The following is a 24223-nucleotide window of genomic DNA, read 5'->3' as shown; positions in this document are numbered from 1 at the left end:
TGCTGCTCTTCATAATTTTCATTGACAGGGTATGAAAGTGCAGCCATCTTTACTGTATCCGTATAATGTTGTCTTTTTGATATTATCACACAGTCATCTGTGTTGCTCAAATGAATGATTTACAACTGAGTATAATGCAGTTGGGATGGTGATTAGCAATTTTTAAATTTGAATGCATGAACCTGTCTTGGAAAAGATTGGTTTGGTGTATTCAGATATGAGAGAATTATCATGAGCAGATGCGCCATGTAAAGGAGTTGGAGTTGCTCAGTGTGTTGTTTGCTTAGCTTAACATTTTTTCATTGCAGTGATATCAAGGAAATGCGATGGAAACTGTATTCAAGGTAAGCACTTATCTGAAATTCAAAATTCTGTTCATGGGAATGAGACAAGAAACAGCGGAAAGATATGAGGGATGACATAAGCGGGCTTAGTACAGGCCATTATGGACTGCAGTCATCTTTAAATTTAATAGGAATAAACAGTAAATGGGGATGTAAAAGAAGCTGAAGTTTCGAATGTCGGTTCTGAAAAGAACGAAGTTTGTAAAAGGTACAGACAGAACTGGAAATAAATGTAACGGACTAATTAAAAAAAACGTAGCAACTCCAAACAGAAGATGGCAGTAATACAACGCAGAATGATGTGAATCCGCTAATGAAAGTGTTGGCCCTAGAGTATCTGCGTCCACTTCCGCGTACTTGTGAGTATACTTCTAACATTAAAAGTGTTTATGTCTAAATTTAGTATACGAAGTTATTCTTCTTCATTACGCGTTGGTAAGGTTTAGTGTTGTCAATATTCTGTTCTACAAGCACGCATGAACGAAGCGACTTAAACTTTCTGTTAATTCTTTGTTAAACATAGTCATAATATTTGTGCTGTTTGGAGATACGTTAATGGAGTGAATCTTTTAACTGAAGTAATTCTTTTATCGGACATGAAACGTTATGTGAATATTGCCTTATTTATTCATATTACAAAAGTTAACGAGCGTGTTCAGTGTTTGCTTCGGAGTTCAGGCTAAATGTCAAGTCATTGTTTTTGTTGTGTAACTTGTACAATGAAGTTATTACTTGCAGGTCTTCTGAGAACAGTTGACAGCAATACGTCCGATGTCTGAGCCGGGATTACAATTTATGAATCTCGATTTAATAAATAAATAACCGAATTGATATTTTAAATATTTGTTTGGTAGGCGATTGTTTTTCACACGTGAGGCATCTCATAAATAAATGGCTCAATGCCGTTTGTTTATAAAGTACAGAAAGTTGAAACTGGCATTGTAGAACTATGTGTCAATTATGTATTTCCCAGCAGACGTATGAAATAATATTGTTTAATGTGATCAACTACTACTATTTTTAAATAAGATAACTTGTGTGTTCACATTAAAATATGTTCTAAAACATTGGTTTCCAAACTCTTGTCCTGGTGACCCCCTGGGGCTGCAGGTTTTTATTCCATCCACTTAGACCCCTGGCCTGATTAAATGAGCTGTTATTTCCCAGTTTCTCTTTTTGGGTCCGTGAAGAAATTACAAAAGTGTTTATTTTTTTTTTCTTTGTATTTATGTTCATCCTTGTTTCCATCCTGCCTTTCCATTATTCACTAATTAGTATGTCTGATGCTGAAGCAGTTGCAGCCCTTTATCATGTAGTTTTCGCTCGAGCGTCTATTTTGCTTGTTTTTAATTGTTACTATTAGGGTATAATGAAGGGAGCGGGCTACAAAAATAATAGGAAAACAACAAAAGGGAGGTAAGCATTTAAAGCTATGCCAAAACAGAAGTATTTCTGAATGTCTTGTAATGTAAAAATCATACCGCTATGCTTTTCAGAGCACAGAATAAGAAAAGAGAAAAAAAGGCTAACTAAATGAGATCCATTATTATCCCTGATTGCTAATCTGGTTGGAACAAAAACCTGCAGCTACAGGGGGTCCCCAGGACTGACTTTTAGTTTAAGAGTAGAATATAAAAAATCCTTGTTTCATTGAATAAAATTAAGTGTTTACTATCAAACACTATAGTTATTTATTTTGAGGTGTGATTTAGGAAGCTAATCATTCTTAATAGTATGTTTGCAATGTACTTATGTCATACAGAGTACAAAAAACATTTAATAGAATTTTTCGATTCAACTATAACATACTTATGTTGTAGTCTTAGCTTTGAGATTAGTGTGCTGGTGCAAGTATATGCTTTTTTTTTTTTTAATATTTTTTTTTTTTAGTTTAAACATGTGTGCACTTCTGCTGTGTTGCGGCTGTGCTGTAACTGCCTCTGGAAACTTGGTATATGTGTTGTTTCTTCCCTTAATGCAGAAGATTGCTTAGCTGTCTTCATCATTTTCAGGAAGTAAATGTGTGTGTACAATGAAAATACAATATTTCTAGTAAATAATAAATTGAAATCTACTTACAAGCATTTACTTAAAGACTATTTACATTCATTATAAACAGTATACATTTCAATTTATATTTTATGCATAATATAATAGTATATTTCCTTATAAAAGATCTGTGTTTTAGTATTCTGTAGGCGTTTCAAAACATATTGAATACAGCCTGTATAGAAGGTATTTTTTTAAACAAAATGAATTATTTGGTAGCATATTTTGAATGCTTTATCCAACAGCCATATCCAATTTTTCATTTACTATCAAACATGTAAGAGAGAAAGAAATGATAAAGTACAGTATAAAATAATCATTTATAAACAGAATGCCTACCATAATTTTATCAGGTATGTTTGTTTAGTAATTGCATCAATTGTACTAATTAAGGATGGCACTAATGAAGAGTTGCTACAATGCTGAAAAATATATTTTTTTCTTATTTTGTGTAGGTTAAATCAAACTTTTGTGCAATTTAGGTAATACTGTAAATCATATCACTTTCTTATTCTCTTGCTGTAGATAGTGTAGTATTTTTCCAGTTAAGCAAAATGAGCAAACAAGCCACTAGTATAATGCAGGTTATTACAATACAGTAGTGTGCATGACACTATTATTTTCCATCTGAGATTACCCTAAATAGGTCTATTAAAAGATAATATATTATGATCCCAATTCTATCCAAAAATTATTTGAAATTATCTTTTGGTATAATATACAGTGCATCCAGAAAGTATTTGCAGCACACCATTTTTTCCACATTTTGTTATGTTACAGCCTTATTCCAAAATGGATTAAATTCATTTTTTCCTCAGAATTCTACACACAACATAATGACAACATGAAAAAAGTTTACTTAAGATTTTTGCAAATTTATTAAAAATAAAAAAATTGAGAAAGCACATGTACATAAGTATTCACAGCCTTTGCCATGAAGCTCAAAATTGAGCTCAGGTGCATCTTGTTTCCCCTGATCATCCTTGAGATGTTTCTGCAGCTTAATTGGAGTCCACCTGTGGTAAACTCAGTTGATTGGACATGATTTGGAAAGGCACACACCTGTCTATATAAGGTCTCACAGTTGACAGTTCATGTCAGAGCACAAACCAACCATGAAGTCAAAGGAATTGTCTGTGGACCTCCGAGACAGGATTGTCTCGAAGCACAAATCTGGGGAAGGTTACAGGAAAAGTTCTGCTGCTTTGAAGGTCCTAATGAGCACAGTGGCCTCCATCTTCCGTAAGTGGAAGAAGTTCGAAACCACCAGGACTCTTCCTAGAGCTGGCTGGCCATCTAAACTGAGCGATTGGGGGAGAAGGGCGTTAGTCAGGGAGATGACCAAGAACCCGATGGTCACTCTGTCAGAGCTCCAGAGGTCCTCTGTGGAGAGAGGAGAACCTTCCAGAAGGACAACCACCTCTGCAGCAATCCACCAATCAGGCCTGTATGGTAGAGTGTCCAGACAGAAGCCACTCCTTAGTAAAAGGCACATGGCAGCCCGCCTGGAGTTTGCTAAAAGGCACCTGAAGGACTCTCAGACCATGAGAAACAAAATTCTCTGGTCTGATGAGACAAAGATTGAACTCTTTGGTGTGAATGTCAGGTGTCACGTTTGGAGGAAACTAGGCACCGCCCATCACCAGGCCAATACCATCCCTACAGTGAAGCATGGTGGTGGCAGCATCATGCTGTGGGGATGATTTTCAGCGGCAGGAAGTGGGAGTCTAGTCAGGATAAAGGGAAAGATGACTGCAACAATGTACAGAGACATCCTGGATGAAAACCTGCTCCAGAGCGCTCTTGACCTCAGACTGGGGCGACAGTTCATCTTTCAGCAGGACAACGACCCTAAGCACACAGCCAAGATATCAAAGGAGTGGCTTCAGGACAACTCTGTGAATGTCCCTGAGTGGCCCAGACTTGAATCTGATTGAACATCTCTGAAGAGATCTTAAAATGGCTGTGCACTGACGCATCCCATCCAACCTGATGGAGCTTAAGAGGTGCTGCAAAGAGGAATGGGCGAAACTGGCCAAGGATAGGTGTGCCAAGCTTGTGGCATCATATTCAAAAAGACTTGAGGCTGCAATTGCTGCCAAAGGTGCATCGACAAAGTATTGAGCAAAGGCTGTGAATACTTATGTACATGTGATTTCTCAGTTGTTTTATTTTTAATAAATTTGCAAAAACTTTAAGTAAACGTTTTTCACGTTATCATTATGGGGTGTTGTGTGTAGAATTCTGAGGAAAAAATTAATTTAATCCATTTTAGAATAAGGCTGTAACATAACAAAATGTGGAAAAAGTGATGCGCTGTAAGTAGCTGTTGTAGCCAAAAAAGAGAATTTTTCAAAAGTAGGATGTTAATCCATGATATATTTTTGATATTCTGCATTGAGAGATAGGTGTGAAATGCCCACTTTGTATTTGAACTAGATCTAGTCTGTCAAAGGTATGGTGGTTGTCTGCTAAAAGCTGACTGTAAGGTGAAAGGCAAAAAGAGCACCTTGTCAGCCAAGGCCCTTGATTTTCTGAAGATAAGAAATCCTATTTTATCATTATATAAGTAGTGGTAAGTTTTTGGCAAGAAGAGTTTGTGTGACATTCTTGCAAAATGAGCTTAGTGTTACATTCTTAAAGACCTAATGTTGAGTACTTGATCTTCTAATTTTGTTCTTCAGTCTGACAAACTGTAACATGGCTAATTGCAAAGAAGCTGAAGCCCAACTTTCTGAGGTTGAACTTCTCCTGAGTATGTTCCCAAATAAGGAAGAGCTTCTTTTAAATGACGAGCTGGCATTAGCAGAACTGCGGGACTTCTGTGAGGGAAAAGCATTTGCACCTCCTTCTTCCAGGGTACACTATACAATACAGCTAAAGCTAGAAACTGAAGCTGATGATGTGGTAAGCATTTGTTTGTCTTTACATTTGGATTTTTGAATTTGATGAGTGACACATTTCTATTAAGCAGGTTTAGTCAGTCTTGGTGTGTTTTTTTTAGGTTGTTGCTTCAATATCCTTCACTTACCCTTTGAAGTATCCTTCAGTTATACCAGAAATTATTGTCAGGTGAGTTGCATTAAATAAGACTAAAATATTGATTTTCTGTAATATCCAGCTTGTTTTGGGTGTTTTCTACTACATAATTTGCACATTTTTTGATTTTTACATAGCAGGCAATGTTTTTTTCCAAGTATTTATTTCTAATGAATTTTTCATGTAAAGCCTTTCACGAGTCTTGTTCAAGGGTTCAAGCACACAATGTACATTTTTATAAGGTCAATATAAGTACAGTTCATTAGAATCCCTATTTTTTCCTTACTTTATAAAGTACAATATTAATAGGTGCCTGAAATTTAGAAGTACTTATGCCATGATGGCATCAGATTTCACAGTGGAATTCAAAGAAACAATAGACTGCTGGTTTAAAAACACAAACTTTATGACTTAACAAACAATCAATTTTTAAAAAACTGCCTTTTTAGTTTACACTTTTATATCTTATACTGCCTGATTGTCAAACTGTTGTACTGAAAGACCACAGTAACTGCAGATTTTCATTCTAGCTACTTTCTTAATTAGGAGGAGTTACTGCTGGATAATGGAACAGTCTTCTTTTGGCATACATTTAATTAACTTACTTTTTAAGGTTCAGAACTTGATTCTTTTATCCCTTAACCAGTGGATTCAGTGTTCTCAAACACAGTTCTCTGAGGAGAATTATTTTTACCCTGACCAGTTTCATGATTAGAAACAAATTATTAGTGTTAATTAAGCAGGTTATTTAATCCACTGGCCTGGAAATGCTGTCATTCTTTCATGCAAGATATTTCTAAACCAAAGCATGATAAATATTTTTCATACTTTCACTATTTTCTTTTGCATACATTTTATTGAGAGAGATGTGATGGATAAAAAAGATGCAATGAGATTAGCTAGTCATCTGTTGCCTATACTTGCATCCCGTTATTGTTTGGCTGCTGGTTAGGAAAAAAGTAACAAGGCAAAAGAAGTAAGTTTCATTAGCGACTGTAATTAGTTGTCAGTTGAGAAAGTAGCTGAAATGAAACACACAAATATATATTTAATTTATAAAAGAAAAGACAAGAGAGGCATGAAAAGGTTTGGGGTTATACCCCGCATACTCAAAATTTTACTTTGTCGAAAGAAAAATTAGTAATAAAGAATAGCCTCTCAGGACACGGGACTGTTGGAGAGAGGGATCTGCTGGGCATGTATATGATGGAAACAGTAAGAGGCGTGTCTTTGGGGGTTACCGGACGTGATGTCAGAGGAGGAAGTGGAGTCTGTGGAGGAACCACAGGAGTTGTTTCCCTTCTGGGGATCTGTAGGGGAAGGAGAAAGGGGTTTAGAGGATGCACTAATATTCTGTCTCGCCATACATCATTCAGTTAAGCCTTTTTGACTGTCTCCCATGTGCACATGTGTAACACATATATATATATATATATATATATATATATATATATACATTTTACTATAAGCTGTATAGAGCAAGACCATAGAACATTAGAGCATTTGAAAAACGTTGACAGGAACAGCCCATTCTCCCCAACAAACTTCTCCAATCCTACCCAGTTAATTCCTCCAAAACAGCATCAAGTCTACCTTTAAAGGTTCCATAAGTCCTATTGTCTACCACACTACTTAGAAACTTATTCCGTCTATCTATGGTTCTTTGTGTGTTCTTGTTGAACTTATTTTAAAGTAATGGCCTGCAAGTGTACATAGGCTATATTTCTTTTCAAAATGTTCTGAGTGTGTTTATATACATATATTGTATAGTTAACAGATATAGAGGCACAGAAAATGTTGAGGAATCAGTGGGCCTATGTTGAATTGTAGCTTGGTTGGTGAAAAAGTAGCCAAAAGAAACCACATGTAAGGGTGCTAAAATAGCAAAATAAAGATGTGATCTGTCTCAGAGGCTGGTAGTCAACAGACTGTGACTTTCTAGTCCCGTGTGATTTTATGTGGCTGTTTCCTGGAAGTGGGCGGGTCTTGGTGATGTGGACCTCAAAGTTCCATCAGTGTCTTCCAATCAACTGAACTGCAAATGCTGCATTAACAAGTATGCTACCTTTCCACTTGGGGTGGTGTTGCTTACTTGAGAAGAGCCATGAGGTTGCCTTCTAATCACAGGTGTCTGACAAAATATATATACTGTATATACAGTATATATGCAATCTATACGAACCACTGTTATTTGCTCAAAAAGTTAAAGGAACACTTTTTAATCAGAGTATAGCATCAAGTCAATGAAACTTCTGGGGTATTGATCTGGTCATTTAATAATAATAATAATAATAATAAATAATAATAATAATACATTTTATTTATACAAAGGCACCTTTCTAAGCACTCAAGGACACCGAACAAACAAATAAAAAGCACATTATAAACAGAAGTTAAAGTACCAGAAAATATAAAAAGTTAAAACCAAACAAAGCCATTGTAATCATAGAGAAAAAGCCATTTTGAACAGATGGGTTTGATGTTTACATTTGAAAGTTGAGAATGATTCAGTATTTCTAAGCGCAGTAGGCAATGAAGTGGCAGAGGGGGTTGTTAATCCGTTTCAGCTGCTTTGGTGTTAATGAAATTAACAACACGTGAACAAGAGGGGCAACAATGAGACGACCCCCAAAACAAGAATGGTTTAACAGGAGGAGGGCACTGACATTTTTCCCTCCTCGTCTTTTCTGAGTGTTTTTTGTTACTAGTTTTGCATTTGGCTATGGTCAGTGTCACTACTGGTAGCATGAGGCGATACCAGGACCCAACAGAGCTTTCACAGGTAGCCCAAATTCTCCAGGATAGCACATCAATACGTGCCATTGCAAGAAGGTTTGCTGTGTCTCCCAGCACAGTCTCAACGGCCTGGAGGAGATTCCAGGAGACAGGCAGTTACTCAACGAGAGCTGGACAGGGCCATAGAAGGTCCTTAACTCATCAGCAAGACCGGTATATGCTCCTTTGGACAAGGAGGATCAGGATGAGCACTGCCACAGCCCTACACAATTACCTCCAAGCAAGCCACAGGTGTGAATGTCTGTGAACAAGCAATCAGAAACAGACTTAATGAGGGTGACCTGTGGGTCTGACATCCTCTAATAGGCCCTGTGCTCACGGCCTTGCACCGTGGAGCTTGATTGGTATTTGCTATAGAATACCAGAATTTGCAGGGCCACCACTGGCACCCTGTCCTTTCCACAGACGAGGGCAGGTTCACACTGAGTACATGTGGTAGACGTGAAAGGGTCTGGAGAAGCTGTGGAGAACGTTATTCTGCCTATTCTAACATCGTTTAACATGACCAGTTTGGTGGTGGGTCAGTGATGGTCTGGGGAGGCATATCCATGGATACCATTAGGTATCGCGATGAAATCCTTGGACCCATTGTCAGACCCTATGCTGGTGCAGTGGGTCCTGGGTTCCTACTGGTGCACGACAATGCCCGGCCTCAGGTGGCAAGAGTTTGCAGGCAATTTCTGGAGGACAAAGGAATTGATACCATTGAATGGCCCCCACGCTCATCTGACCTAAAGAGAATAGAACACCTCTGGGACATTATGTTTCGGTCCATCCAAAGCTGCCAGGTTACACCTCAGACTGTCCAGGAGCTCAGTGATGCCCTGGTCCAGATCTGGGAGGAGATGCCCCAGGACACCTTTGAACCTTTCATTTTGGCAAGACAATTTTTTTTTCACCATGAAAAAATACAGCTTCTAAATTAGCACATTGATGATGCAACTTTACAAAGTAGTACTCACTTGTCAACATACATTTCTCTCTTGGTCTTGTTCTTGCATTCTGTATCCTGTATTAAGCATCGTCCATGATGCGCCTGACGTTCAGCAGAGGTCACTGCTTTTCATTATTCTTTTCTCCTATTATGGAGTTCTTTGTCACAGTCAATAATCAATAAACACAATACTTTCACTTGATTATGAGTTTGGAAGATGTATCTAGCGTGTTCAAGGAGATTATCAATAGATGGTCTGTGAGGTTTGAGCGTTTATTGCAATAAACTTATCCTCCCATCAGTGATATGCTCAGCAGGTGGCAACGCATTTCTTTTTGCCGTGTCACTTTGTTGATCACTTTAGTCTTCAGATGTCACTGGTTTTCATTTAACTTTTTCATACTAAGCATTTCTTTATTACTCTAAATGATCAATAAACACAATACTTACACTGAATATGTATGCACTGTGTCCTAGAGGATTATCAATAGATGGGCTTGTGCTTTTAATACATGTGAACCCCCTGTCACACACATTTCTCTGTCTTTCTTGTTCTCACATTCTGTATCCTGCACTTGACACTCAGGAGATAGCACCTCCTGTTATGATTTGCCTTATCATTTCATTGACCTCTGTGGTTTGTTTCATGCTCAGTAGATGTTACTGGTCTATTTTTTTATAAATGTTTTTTTTCTCCATGCTGTCACTTTGCCGTAAGAAACCCACAAGTGTAGGTCAGTTTAGCAAGGTTGCTGCTACCTCACATTTTGTGCAATGTCAGTATGTATCAGCGCATAAGCTTTCAATCAAGATTAAGATCAAAGTTCTAGCATCAGTAATTTGCAAGCAGTCATGTGACAGATGGAAAGATCTTAGCATTTCCTGATAAATCCATAGGTGGACATATAAACTCCAAACAGACAATCCTCAGGACTCCTTTCCTTTGAATTAGTAACTGTTGTACTGTGTTGTTATATAGATTAATCCATAAGATCCACAGAGTTGACTCTGTGTCAACTTTATTAAGTACATCATTAACTCAAATAGTTTGTTACTCCAAACAACCAATAGTGTGACTGGAGCCCAGGATATACAGAATGCAGACATGTTCATTTGAGTTAGACAATAAGCATGATCCTGAAACACTTTGTATGTGAATAATGGTTAGTGACAGACATGGTGGATCCAGGGTTTCAGAAGCAGTCACATTCCTGATCCTGTTTTTTTTTTTTTTCATGCTTTGCAGTCACTAGAATGTATAAAAAAACATTCAGTGAGTGTCGCTTCTGTTGGCAAAAATGCTTTATCAATTAGGGAGGTATGTGTGGAATTGCCAAAATCGGGCAAGTTAACAGAAGGGTATCAAATACTCAAATAACAGCAATTTACAACAGTAGTAGGCTGAATGACGTCTTTGAGCACACAACACGTCAGACCTTGCATTAGATGGGCTGCTGCAGCAGAAGTCATGCCAGGTTCCCATAGCGTTATGTAAGAACAAACAGAAGCAGTGCCTTTAGAAGCAAAGGCTGTGCCTTTGTCCACCTTCATCTTGTCATTAGATCAGCATTCTACACCACATCTACACTCTTTATGTAAACACCAGTCACACTCACCACTTGCAGATTATTCATCACACCCTACATTTTTTATATACCCATTTTCAACAACCTACACCTTGGATTGGGTTTCTCCTAAAACTTGTACCGCATATACCATTTGACTATCAACTCACCTCTTTCACGCCTTCTCTGCCTTTGTCTTCAAATATCACTTAAGTTTTTTCCTGCATTTACCTTAAGGTCTTTTGCTTTCAAACTAGCTTTCCATTTCAGTGTCCAGTCATTCAGTTCTGGTTGAGTCTCTGCCATCAAAATGAAATTATTGGCATATAAGAACTTCCATGGAAGTCCATTACACACTTCTGCGGTCACCATCTCCATTATTATCATGAAAAGCAACAGACATGGAATGAATAAGTGTAGCTTCACCTTCACCTCAGTGCTTGCACTGCCCACATCTGTTGTTCTGACTAGTGCTTGTGCTTCCTCATACATTGACATCACTGCACAAATTAACCATTTTAACCTAATTTTCACAGTGCCGCCTCTCACAGCCACTAGTCAGAAAACTTCTCCAGATCTACAAATGTGCAGCTTCATACCTTTTGCCTGATGTTTTTTCTGCATTGTTCTCATTACACAGGCATGAAACTAAACTACAATTTTCACCAGATCCAATCCCATTCTCTTCCATTCTCTCAACCCATCTTCATTACATGCTCTGAAAATCTTTATTCTTGTTATGACCCACACCCAGTTGGATTGTTTGCTTAAACAGCATGAACCAGTGAATCCATTCACAGTGATAGGGCAGTATTGTTGGGACTGTTTTATTGGAATACATTATGCCTCCTGGTATCAATGCAAAAGGCAGTGAAGTAAATGGGGAAGATTGACTTAACTAGTTTTAGGTGAATTATAATGGGCTTTTGGGTGCCCATGAGGGCTATGGAAGCATATGCCAACACATACTAGCAATAAGTAAAAATAATAATACATATATTATTGCACTTGCAGAGTCCCAACCTTCAGGGTACTGGTTCATTTTATTGTTTGTTGGCGCATCTTTTTTTGTTTCCAATCTGTCTGTGTAGATGCTTCACACTTTTTCTTCCATCAGGAATATGGAAACACTTTGTAAATAGTAATAAATCTTTCGTTATTATTATTATTATTTCACATGGTCTAGTGTTTTCTGAGTGGTGGAGGGGCAGGGTTACTTTAAGATTTGTTTTGATGCAATGAGGTGGTGAGTGAGTACACAGGAATCATTATTATATTCAGCAGCAGTACTCATAATACTCTTAATATGGTCAGCTGGTCACGTAATTTCCTGGACAATATTCACCAAATGCTGTAGCAAATTTATCCAGAAAATCACACATATGTATCGCATGATTACTACTGATCATGTGAATTCTGTCATTGACACAGGAAGTATCATTTCCAAAACCAATGTCGCAAAGCATTGAAAGGCAGGTCTTTCATGGTACTTGATAGTTATACCTTATAAAACACCACAGAGTGTATGCAGTACACGCACTTTCAGGCGATTCTGTTTGAACTTTGCTACAGAACAGTAACAAAAAGATATTTAGTACTTGTGTACTAAACGGATGGATAGCATGACAAAGGAAAACAGATGTGTTTTGACAAATTCATAACATATTTATTGGGATAAAAAAAATATAGAAATTTACAGAAATTTGAATATTATAGAAATACATACATACAATTGGAACTTATTATTACTGTTTTCAAGCTCATATTGACGTCCTCATGACAGAATTTTTGGGGTTGGAAGGTTCCCCCATGGGGGAGGTTTCACTGCCACCCGTTTAGTACACAAGTACCAGATATTTTAATTTCGATTTGTGTTGGTCACTTTTTGGAGTGTTTCCATAATTCTAACAAAAATGACTTCTTTACTGACCAGAAAAATGGAAATGAGACAGTATGGTTTCTAATGGGGAAAGACTACCTTGATTTTGGTATGTACAGTGCCTTGCAAAAGTGTGCAACCCCCTTGAAAGTCTATACCAGTCTCTGGATTTCAACAGATACATTCCCATATTCCTTCTGTAAATTATTTTTTATTGGTAACCTAACTGTTCTAGCAGTTTTATTTTTAAAGCCAAAATAAATAATTTCTCAAAACTTTTTTTCTAAAAAAGTAAAAACTAGGCATATACTGCTTGCATAAACTCAGTTTGGGAAGTTGGATTAACTGTAAAGTAAATACAAAACTTCATAAACTTCTACTCGGTTACTTTGGAGTAATTCTTGGTTTTTGTGGTGTTTGCTGTCCCATTATAATATACCCCAATGAAGTTATTCAAATTCCATGAAGCCTATATTTTAAATTTCAAGAACAATAATGTAAAAAAAAAAGTTTTCAAGTGATTTCTTGTCTTTTGTTTTGGTCTCCCATCACACCACACAGTTGTTTCAATTCCACAAATCACTGACGTGAAATGTACCTTTCTCTGTTAGTAGGGCCAAACAGGATGTAAATTAATTGCTATTGGCTGAACAGTTTTGCCATGATAGCATGGTCTTGGTTTTGCCCCAAACCACCATTACAAATCAGTTTATTGACAGGGCTTTTTTGAAAAGCCTTACAGTCTATATTTTAAATTGCATCAGTAGTGATATGCATGCAAAATTTCTTGAAGTTCAACTGTATTGGAGAGATGCATTTTTTGCCCCACACTATTACAAATACCCTTCCTGGTGACATTTTTGAAATTAAATCTTTATTATATGTTACATACAAACTTTAATCAAGATCAACTCATCCATTTTGGAATAATGCAGTTTTTGGGTTGCACCCCACCACCGCCATTTCAACACCCACTGACCAGAGAAATTTTTGAAACAGAGTTGGACCAATGCAACCTAAATGCAAAATTTTGTGAAAATCGGTTCCATTGTTTTCGTGTGATTGAAAAATAAACAAATGGCCATTAAAGCATTGAAATAACATTCGTAGTGTGTAAAGTGAATAAATTACATCAAATGAAGAGAAACTATGAAAGACAGGGTTTTATCATTTTATTTATATAAAATATGTCATATCTGTTATTATTTTGAATATTGCACTTTATTATGTTCATTCATTTAAACTTTCATTCTAAATTCTCTTTTTGCCAATATAAGCACTTCATTTCTTTTGGAGTAGGTATTCATCCAGCATGCTACCAGAAATGCTTTTCAGTTCTTCACAGGATGAGACTCTGTCATTATTTCACAAGACCATTACTAACACATTCATTGCTATAAGAAAACAGTATACTGTAATTGCATAGTCTATTTTTTGATTGTTGAATTTATGAAATGTTTTCTTTTTAATATTTATATGTATAATTATTTATTTTAAGGTCACCCGCAATAAGCAGAACACAGCAAACACAGCTGCAAACTGCACTAAACGCTTTCTTGAATGACAGTTGCCATGGAGATATTTGTGCTTTGACTGCTCTAGACTGGATCAAAGACAATGCCCCATCTTTTATTAATAAGAAGCCTTTAACATCTGATTCAAGTATCCCAGAAACGACTTTGAGCTGCACTTTCACAAGACTTTGGATCTACAGTCATCATATTTATAACAAGCACAAAAGAAAAGATATTCTAGATTGGTCAAAGGAACTTGAATTGACTGGGTTCAGCATGCCAGGAAAACCAGGTATTGTGTGTGTAGAAGGGCTTCAGGGTACCTGTGAGGAGTTTTGGGCAAGGTAAGCTATTAACTATGTGTTTCTGAGTACTGGACTTGATTTCAACAGATATATTTTGAGTGATGGGCCATTCTTGATACACCTATAACTTGTGGCTTATGTGCAAACCACTTTAGGCAGCATTGTTTTTTTTGTTCATTAAATTAAAATAAAGAGTTGGTAGACTTTTAGATAAAAATTTGCTCAATTTTGGGAGTGTCATATTTTTTTTCTTTTCACCTTTAGGTTAAGACGACTGTCGTGGCAGAGGATATTTATTTGTCATAGAGAGGACATAACTTTAAGGGAAAACAGTGAAGATGATATGAAAGAATGTAGAAGGTTTTCTAATTTTGAAGAAGCAATTTTTGATGTGTCTGGAAAAAGGAGTCGACATATGGACTTGGGACAGTTATATACTTTTCTAAATGAAAGAGGTTGTGGAGATGTGTTTAGATTGTATTTTAAAATTGGTGAAAAATAAAACCAAAGCATCATTCTTTGTTTACAAATGACAATATGATTATTCCAGTAACACTACAAACTGATTTTACTTATGGTTTTACTTTATTTATAACATACTGAATGAAAACACTTCCATTTTTAAAGAAATCCCTATATGTATGATTGTCAAGTCTGTATGATGAAATTTATTTTCCTACATCGTTGTAAGCAGGATACTGCATGAATATAATTGAGTATTATGTGAATCCTAGCGAAACGTTTTGATTTTGCCTTACTAGGCCTGTGCTCTTTATCTTAATTTGAAAACTTTTTTTTTTTTTATTATTTCTGTAATTTTTGAGACTGATGTGGAATTGATGTTTTATAATATTTTTATTTGCTGTTACCAATTACATTGTATTGTGCAGTCTGTGGACTGGGTTTTTGTCCTAACTAGGGGGCTTTACCCCCTGCTTGATTCGCTCCTCCGTAACCTCTCTTAAATGGTGATACAATGGGAAACAAATACAGTTTTTTTTGTTTTTTTTTTTTACCTCCTCTTTGCTCAGTCAGTTGCTGGCTTTGGCTTGCTGCTGCTGCCGTGCCACGTGAACTGCAAAGCCAGTACAGCAGCTGTCCTTTTTTCTCACTGCCTTGTCTCTCTTCTCCCCCAAACATCCTCAAACAGAATTTGATCTCTTTTCACTGTTCAGTTATTTCACAGAGTAATATTTTCCGTTTGTTTGCTCAAGTCTCATTTTTTGAGACTTTCAAATTGTCCTACTTCCATTATCTCTAACCTGCTCTTCTTGTGTATTGCGCAAACGTTTTTGAATTCTTTACAATGTTCTACTTTGTCTTTTTCCGTCCCCAAATTTTTAAGAGATGAGAGCACAGGAAGTGTCTCTGCCAAAAGCAGACCAACAACTGAGAGGTTAGATGACCGTGGTCTTGTTTGAAAATGGTTGTAAGTAGGTTGTGACTTTTAAAGGCACTTGCTTCCAAAGGTTAAGTATGACGTGACTTGACTGTCTCGTGGGATGTGAAAGTGTCTTTCTGTCTCTCTTCAAAAGATCATGTCTCGTCACAGGAAAAAAAGTCTTGTCTTGTCCCAAGATTTTGTTTTATAATAGAGAGAAATGTAAACAGTATTCATTTTTTATAAAACATTTTCACCTTTGGTTTCTGAACAAAAAATGTAATTTAAATATACAAACTCCTAAAATAATCTCAGACTAAAGTAACCTGCTTGAAAGGTTTTTTCTTTTTATTATTTTTATTTTCTTATCAATTATAGCAAATTTAAATAATGACAAAAAAGGGTATGTCTTGTATTAACTTTTTATGATTTCAACACATACTGTAAAGAAGTGCAGCTAATATTTAAAGAAATAAATACTGGTCCTTTTATATTGAATAGACACACACTCTAGATGTGTAGAACTGCCAAAATTTTAAGATACAGTTAAAGTTTGTTAGTTAATAGGAAATGATTTCTATACTTTGATTTGTACTGGGTGTCCCCATTTTTTAAACAGAAAATTGTATTTGATAGTGAGGCTTGTCATACTGTTTCTGTTATTGTTAAATCTACAATCCTACTGGAGTAATTAGCCATATGCATGTTTCTGCATCTCTTGGTGCGATTTTATAGAAATAGCAGAAATGTGCCTGATCACAGTATTGTGAAGCAAATCTAGTCTGGCGTGTGACGACTTTTATGTGAAGTATTGCCCAGGTAATGGAGGAAGGGGAAGAATAAAAGTGACAGTACACTACAGCAAACCATTGGTAAGTAGTGATTTCAAACAAGGTCAGTAGGGCAGCAAAATAGTCAAAGTCACTGGTTACCTTAAACTAGTGTCAGAAACAGTAGCCTGCTGTGTACAACATCTACCCACCATGATTTCCAGTACTGTTGTAGATAGTCAACCATAAACAGAAGTGTTTGCAAGAATACGAATAGACGAATTTGTATTGCTTTCAAATGTTAACATTTTGCCAGATTAAACACACTGTTGAAAAATCACTAAATAAAATGTATTCATGGGAGGTGGAGCAAAAATGGACCACTTCAAAAACAAAAATAAATATAAAAATCAAATGGTTTTAAAAATCAACAGTAAATGAGAATAATAATATATAAAAGTATAAAGTTATGTGCCTTGTAAACAAAAACATTGTTTCTAGTGCACTTTGAAATTGTATCTTGAACAAGTGGACAATGTGTGAGAATCTTGTAGTGGCATCGAGGAATAGAACAAAATTAGGGGGGGAGACCTTTTAGATACTAAGCAGGTTTGTTATGTTACATTTGGATACCAAATACTATTAAATCTGACATCATAATTAACTGTGTAAAACAGGCCCTGGTAACTAACCAGACTTAGCCTATTCTGTTTCATCCACTGTCCCACCACATTACTGCATCCCACATTATAGGGTTTTCTTATTTTTTAATTTTTAAAAAAGAGCCCAGTCAGTACCTGAAAAAGAGCTTAGTCTGTACCTGTATTAAATGTCTGAATTTTTGATTACTTAAAATTAATTTTAAGGGTGCATGAACATATATTAAAGAGACTTCAATGCAATCCATTTCCCAGCATTTTGATTTCAACATTCTGCAAATGCACTATTACATGTACTATAGATTTGATACTGCATCATAATGCAGTCCATATTAGATGTACATATTAGAAATAAGAAAAACGGCTAGGGTATTGTGGACAGAAGTTGGATGACAGATCAAGTTAGCACTTTCCAAGTCTCTTTGCATGATAAAAGCTATTGGAAAATGACAATGAACACTTGGGCCTTTTACTTGGCTTTTGACTCTTGAGTGGCACCATAGGAATTTGTTGCCTGGTCTCTTTCCATGTGAAGCTGAGAACATTTTTCTCTCACATACCAAAAGATATACAGGGTTAACTGGAGACTATAAACTGACCTAAGATTTTTTCTTGCCTTTCACCCTATGATCCAGTAATGGAAATGGCAGCTTTAGAAAATGCATGCAAAATGGACTTTGAATCCCTTTCTAAAAAAATCACTAAAATTCAACATTTTTTAAATGTTCTCTTCAAAAAAAATGTAAAATTATAGCATACCTCAGTTATATATAACATATACATGAACATATAAGAGAAAGCCAAATGTGATTCACAATGACGTGGTGCTGCCAGCCTTGTATTTATTTGTGACGCCACTTTTAAGTAACTACAGATCCATGTGAAAGAATATAAAAAAAATAATGTACAAAAAGTAATTTTTTTAAATAGTACTGATTATTTGTTAAGCATATAGTGGGTTCTAATCAATGTCTACTAATATAAAAACACCGTACCACTTTATAAACAGTGCCAACTGCTGGCCCCATGGTTAAAGCTGTACTCATAATCAGAAAAAAGCCATTAAACTGCATAAAAACGCTGCATATTTAATTAACCTGATGAAAATTAGTGAGCTTGCAACAGATTTCTAGACAAACTTTTCACTTTTTAGTCACAAACCTAAATCCTTCTGATTGAATATGTTCAAGCGTTTGTCTGGGTACCCCAAACCTTTCATATCAACACAAAGAAATTAATACTGCAGTGGCTGGTGACTGTAAACTGGCCTTTTGTAGGTGATATAGTGTGCCCTTCAATAAACCCAATGCAGTCAAAACAGGCACCTAGTAGGTCCCTGTGAATATTAGCCAGATTAGATGGGCTCGGGATATGGCTGGATAGTGCTGGTTGGCTTGGTATAGCAAGTCTTCCTGATATAGTCACAGACCTTCAATGTAACTTTACAGAAAGTTACAATGAGATACAAATAAATGCACTAAGAGGAAGGACCACAAGCTATAGCAAATATACCTGGAAAGAGTTTGATAGAGTGGTTATTTTATTAATTATTTAAGTAAGAATCTTTTCCCAAGTACAAACCGGATTCCAAAAAAGTTTGGACATATACAAATCGTGAATAAAAACTGAATGCAATGATGTGGAGGTGCCAACTTCTAATATTTTATTCAGAATAGAACATAAATCACGGAACAAAAGTTTAAACTGAGAAAATGTATCATTTTAAGGGAAAAATATGTTGATTCAGAATTTCATGTCCCAAAAAAGTTGGGACAAGGCCATTTTCAGCACTGTGTGGCATCTCCCCTTCTTACAACACTCAACAGACGTCTGGGGACCGAGGAGACCAGTTTCTCAAGTTTAGAAATAGGAATGCTCTCCCATTCTTGTCTAATACAGGCCTCTTAACTGTTCAATCGTCTTGGGCCTTCTTTGTTGCACCTTCCTCTTTATGATGCGCCAAATGTTCTCTATAGGTGAAAGATCTGGACTGCAGACTGGCCATTTCAGTACCCGGATCCTTCTCCTATGCAGCCATGATGTTGTGATTGATGCAGAATGTGGTCTGGCATTATCTTGTTGAAAAATGCAGGGTCTTCCCTGAAAGAGATGACGTCTGGATGGGAGCATATGTTGTTCTAGAACCTGAATATATTTTTCTGCATTGATAGTGCCTTTCCAGACATGCAAGCTGCCCATGCCACGCACTCATGCAACCCCATACCATCAGAGATGCAGGCTTCTGAACTGAGCGTTGATAACAACTTGGGTTGTCCTTGTTCTCTTTGGTCCGGATGACATGGCGTCCCAGATTTCCAAAAAGAACTTTGAATCGTGACTCGTCTGACCACAGAACAGTCTTCCATTTTGCCACACTCCATTTTAAATGATCCCTGGCCCAGTGACAACGCCTGAGCTTGTGGATCTTGCTTAGAAATGGCTTCTTCTTTGCACTGTAGAGTTTCAGCTGGCAACGGCGGATGGCACGGTGGATTGTGTTCACTGACAATGGTTTCTGGAAGTATTCCTGAGCCCATTCTGTGATTTCCTTTACAGTAGCATTCCTGTTTGTGGTGCAGTGTCGTTTAAGGGCCCGGAGATCACGGGCATCCAGAATGGTTTTACAGCCTTGACCCTTACGCACAGAGATTGTTCCAGATTCTCTGAATCTTCAGATGATGTTATGCACAGTTGATGATGATAGATGCAAAGTCTTTGCAATTTTTCGCTGGGTAACACCTTTCTGATATTGCTCCACTATCTTTCTGCGCAACATTGTGGGAATTGGTGATCCTCTACCCATCTTGGCTTCTGAGAAGCTCTTTTTATACCCAATCATGTTGCCAATTGACCTATTTAGTGTTTATTGGTCTTCCAGCTCTTTGTTATGCTCAAATTTACTTTTTCCAGCCTCTATTGCTACTTGTCCCAACTTTTTTGGGATTTGTTGACACCGTGAGATTTTGAATCAACATATTTTTCCTTTAAAATGATACATTTACTCGGATTAAACGTTTGATCTGTCATCTACGTTCTATTACAAATAAAATATTGACATTTGCCATCTCCACATCATTGCATTCAGTTTTTATTCACAATTTGTTTAGTGTCCCAACTTTTTTGGAATCCGATTTGTATTTCATACTAGTTCACCATTCTGATTATTGTTAAACTTGTTGATTGTCATCAAGAAAGCACTAATTTATAAAATTTCAAATATTTTTTAAAGTATTTACTAAGTAACCTATTTTAGAGTAAATATGTAAATATTCACTATAAAATGCAATTGTGTGTAGTAACATTGAAGAATTACCAACCTAGACTGGGTTTTTAAATCTTGCAGCCATAATGTGGTTGAATAACAAAAATAAAATATAAAGAATAATAAACTCCTGATGTTTTATCACCATGATGTCTCTGCTCTTCCTGACTTTTTAGCTCATTTCAGTCTAGGCTTTGAAATACAGTGAGATTATAGCAACATGTGCTCAGCAGGAAGTACAGGTGCCGGTCATAAAATTAGAATATCATGACAAAGTTGATTTATTTCAGTAATTCCGTTCAATAAGTGAAACTTGTATATTAGATTCATTCATTACACACAGACTAATGTATTTCAAATGTTTATTTCTTTTAATTTTGATGATTATAATTGACAACTAATGAAAGTCCCAAATTCAGTATCTCGGAAAATTAGAATATTGTGAAAAGGTTCAATATTGAAAACACCTGGTGCCACACTCTAATCAGCTAATTAACTCAAAACACCTGCAAAAGCCTTTAAATGGTCTCTCAGTCTAGTTCTGTAGGCTACACAATCATGGGCAAGACTGCTGACTTGACAGTTGTCCAAAAGACGACCACTGACACCTTGCACAAGGAGGGCAAGACACAAAAGGCCATTGCTAAAGAGGCTGGCTGTTCACAGAGCTCTGTGTCCAAGCACATTAATAGAGAGGCGAAGGGAAGAACAAGATGTCGTAGAAAAAAGTGTACAAGCAATAGGGATAACCGCACCCTGGAGAGGATTGTGAAACAAAACCAATTCAAAACTGTGGGGGAGATTCACAAAGAGCGGACTACAGCTGGAGTCAGTGCTTCTAGAACCACCACGCACAGACGTATGCAAGACATGGGTTTCAGCTGTTGCATTCCTTGTGTCAAGCCACTCTTGAACAAGAGACAGCGTCAGAAGCGTCTCGCCTAGGCTAAAGACAAAACTGCTGCTGAGTGCTCCAAAGTTATGTTCTCTGATGAAAGTAAATTTTGCATTTCCTTTGGAAATTAAGGTCCCAGAGTCTGGAGGAAGGGAGGAGAGGCACATAATCCACGTTGCTTGAGGTCCAGTGTAAAGTTTCCACAGTCAATGATGGTTTGGGGTGCCATGTCATCAGCTGGTGTCCATTGTGTTTTCTGAGGTCCAAGGTCAACACAGCCGTCAACCAGGAAGTTTTAGAGCACTTCATGCTTCCTGCTGCATACGAACTTTATGGAGATGCAGATTTCATTTTCCAACAGGACCTGGCACCTGCACAAAGTGCCAAAACTACCAGTACCTGGTTTAAGGACCATGGTATCCCAGTTCTTGATTGGCCAGCAAACTCACTCGCCTGACCTTAACCCCATAGAAAATCTATTGGGGAATTGTGAAGAGGAAGATGCAATACGCCAGACCCAACAATTCAGAAGAGCTGAAGGCCACTATCAGAGGAACATGGGCTCTCATAACACCTGAGCAGTGCCACAGACTGATCGACTCCATGCCACTCTGCATTGCCGCAGTAATCCAGGCCAAAGGAGCCCCAACTAAATATTGAGTGCTGTACATGCTCATACTTTTCACGTTCATACCTTTCAGTTGGCCAACATTTCTAAAACTCCTTTTTTTGCATTGGTCTTAATTGATATTCTAATTTTCCGAGATGCTGAATTTGGGACTTTCATTAGTTGTCAGTTATAATCATCAAAATTAAAAGAAATAAACATTTGAAATACATCAGTCTGTGTGTAATGAATGAATCTAATATACAAGTTTCACTTTTTGAATGGAATTACTGAAATAAATTAACTTTGTCATGATATTCTAATTTTATGACCAGCACCTGTATAGTCCTGACAGCATTCACTTTTTAAGATAAACATTTTATGAAGATCACCACCCAGTTGTGTCCCATTTATATTTCAATACGTTTAAGAGTGACTACTGTATTTGTAAATTAATAATATAACATGAAATATAAGAAGTTGTCACGTTTCAATTCACTAGAAAGAAATTAAAAGAGAAATGGCATATGCTATGGGGTGCTGGTGCTTTTGAGTGAGGTGGACTTTGTTACATATAGTGAGCTGAATGTTCAGGTAGGTTGCCTAACTTGTAAAAAAATATGGTGGACAGGCCACAGTCAGCACAGACTTGTCAGTTTACCCTCATCAATTATTGTTTCTTGAACCCCGTGCGCTTTCTGTGTTGGTGTTTTCAGTTCCATTAATTTTTCTGCTTTCAACTGAAGATGTTGGTTTCTCCTCTTAAGCATCTGTCCAACCCCCATCATTGGGAATCGCCCTCTATTTTTAGCACATTTCAGGCTTTCTGTTTTATCTACACCAGTACTTTCAAACACTCTCCATTCTGATGATGCATTTTCAGATACCATGGGGTTCATCTCTTCTGTGTTAATGTGGTGATTAAAGGGCTTATTTTCTATCTTTTTACTTACTGATGCAGTATTACAAGCATTTTCTTTAAAACATTTGGAAGATAAAGCACAAGTAGCAAATTTGTACCATGGTGTTGATTCTGTTTGGTTGGTACCTCTGTTTTCAGAATGAGAAGAATGATTGGTGCAGCTGTTCAAGTGAGAATCCTTCTTGTACTGGCAGAATTCCAATTTTCTAATTGGCTGTGGTGTCTTTGGGAAAACCGGTGCCATCTCAAGGGGCTCTAAGGAAACATTTGCTAAGCATTCACCACTGGCCATCTTAGTTTCATTAGAGTTTGAAAAGACTCGTAGAATAGCTAGAAAGAAAAAAACAAAGTACAGATCAAACTTACAATACCATAAAAGCAGAATTTAATCATTAAATGCGGTTTATAAGAATATTCTGCAGCTATACCCAACTTGAACACTTGGCTAACTGATTATTCAGTTCAATCCATAGTCACTCCAGGCATGGTTCACCAATAATGTACTATTATGCATTAAGTATACTTTATACTAAAGATATACAGTATCTATTGTGCATTTTTTTAAAGAACAGTTTTATACCTAACATGTTTTTACAGTCTCAACTTTTCAAAAATAAAACATAGAAGCCAAACTAGATGTTGACTAAAACCACTTTTTTATTTTTCAACACAAAAATTTGCAAATATCTTGGGAGTTCTTAATGTGTGAATGTTTATTTGATAGTTTTAACAACCAAAGCTGAACCACGCTTTCAGTGATATCTGTATTACAGCAAATAACACAAAGTTTTTAAACACTTTGTTGTGAGGGCAGCTCAAGAAGACAAAAACATCATAAATGACCACAGTCACTCAGAACACAACTATTTATAGCAAGTGTTATATGAATATAAAAAGGAACTGTCTGCCAGTTTTGGAGACTGTGCATATTATACAATGACATTCATACTCAAATGACCCTGTCAAACTCTTGAAATTAATACAGCACCAACAGTACAGTATACATACAATACTGCATACACAGCGTGATGTAATTGTCAGTTGTTGAGTATCCTTTTGGCCACTGTATATTAAAAGCTCCTGAAGCTATTTGTGTGAATACTAATGCTTATGAATATTTGCCAAAACAGTAGAGGAAGAAAAGTAACTGCAGGATGCCTGAGATCTATAATAAAATGTGTTGACTTGCTGTTTGTCATATATATCCTGGACAGATGATAACTTTTTACCAGTAATATTCTAAGTCAACTTCACCACCCACTGCTTTGAAGTCCTGAGATGAATGGGTGTCATGCGGCCATT

At 36.7% G+C, this 24223-nt stretch overlaps 2 protein-coding genes across 7 annotated transcripts in view; one reads left to right on the top strand and one right to left on the bottom strand.

Annotated features, from left to right (window-relative positions):
• The first annotated feature begins 258 nt into the window (after positions 1 to 258).
• Positions 259 to 15413, top strand: rwdd2b (RWD domain containing 2B). Of its 4 annotated transcripts, none has more exons than XM_039744903.1 (5): positions 259 to 344; positions 5078 to 5300; positions 5398 to 5465; positions 14105 to 14464; positions 14690 to 15413. In XM_039744903.1, the coding sequence occupies exons 1-5, from the start codon at positions 322 to 324 to the stop codon at positions 14925 to 14927; spliced, it is 912 nt and encodes a 303-aa protein (XP_039600837.1). In that variant the 5' UTR covers positions 259 to 321; the 3' UTR covers positions 14928 to 15413. The 4 variants fall into 4 exon arrangements, with proteins under 4 accessions (XP_039600837.1, XP_039600838.1, XP_039600839.1 ...); XM_039744904.1 differs by lacking the exon at positions 259 to 344 and adding an exon at positions 601 to 703; XM_039744905.1 differs by lacking the exon at positions 259 to 344 and adding an exon at positions 703 to 779.
• The window catches only part of LOC120523515 (hormonally up-regulated neu tumor-associated kinase homolog A-like), a 62464-nt gene continuing 44519 nt past the window's right edge, over positions 6279 to 24223 (bottom strand). For 2 of the 3 annotated variants that reach the window (XM_039744898.1, XM_039744899.1), the window contains exon 9: positions 22324 to 23251. In XM_039744898.1, coding sequence (XP_039600832.1) covers positions 22638 to 23251 — 614 coding nt within the window. In that variant the 3' untranslated portion in view covers positions 22324 to 22637. Of the gene's footprint in view, positions 6743 to 22323; positions 23252 to 24223 lie in introns of those variants that run through there. The other variant, XM_039744900.1, reaches the window with a different exon arrangement.

The sequence above is a fragment of the Polypterus senegalus genome, chromosome 2 (genome assembly GCF_016835505.1).
Source record: "Polypterus senegalus isolate Bchr_013 chromosome 2, ASM1683550v1, whole genome shotgun sequence".
In the NCBI taxonomy this organism is placed as follows: domain Eukaryota; kingdom Metazoa; phylum Chordata; class Cladistia; order Polypteriformes; family Polypteridae; genus Polypterus; species Polypterus senegalus.
Note: the sequence above shows the minus strand (reverse complement) of the source record. Positions and strands in the feature narration are given on the sequence as shown.

What these genes read in the sequence shown, in the direction of transcription:
- rwdd2b (XM_039744902.1), top strand. Translation starts at nt 1,714, where the DNA reads ATGAAGGGAGCGGGCTACAAAAATAATAGGAAAACAACAAAAGGGAG. An exon ending in ATACCAGAAATTATTGTCAG is followed by an intron (nt 5,466 to 14,104) that starts GTGAGTTGCATT and finishes ATTTATTTTAAG; the next exon opens with GTCACCCGCAATAAGCAGAA. An exon ending in TGTGAGGAGTTTTGGGCAAG is followed by an intron (nt 14,465 to 14,689) that starts GTAAGCTATTAA and finishes TTTCACCTTTAG; the next exon opens with GTTAAGACGACTGTCGTGGC.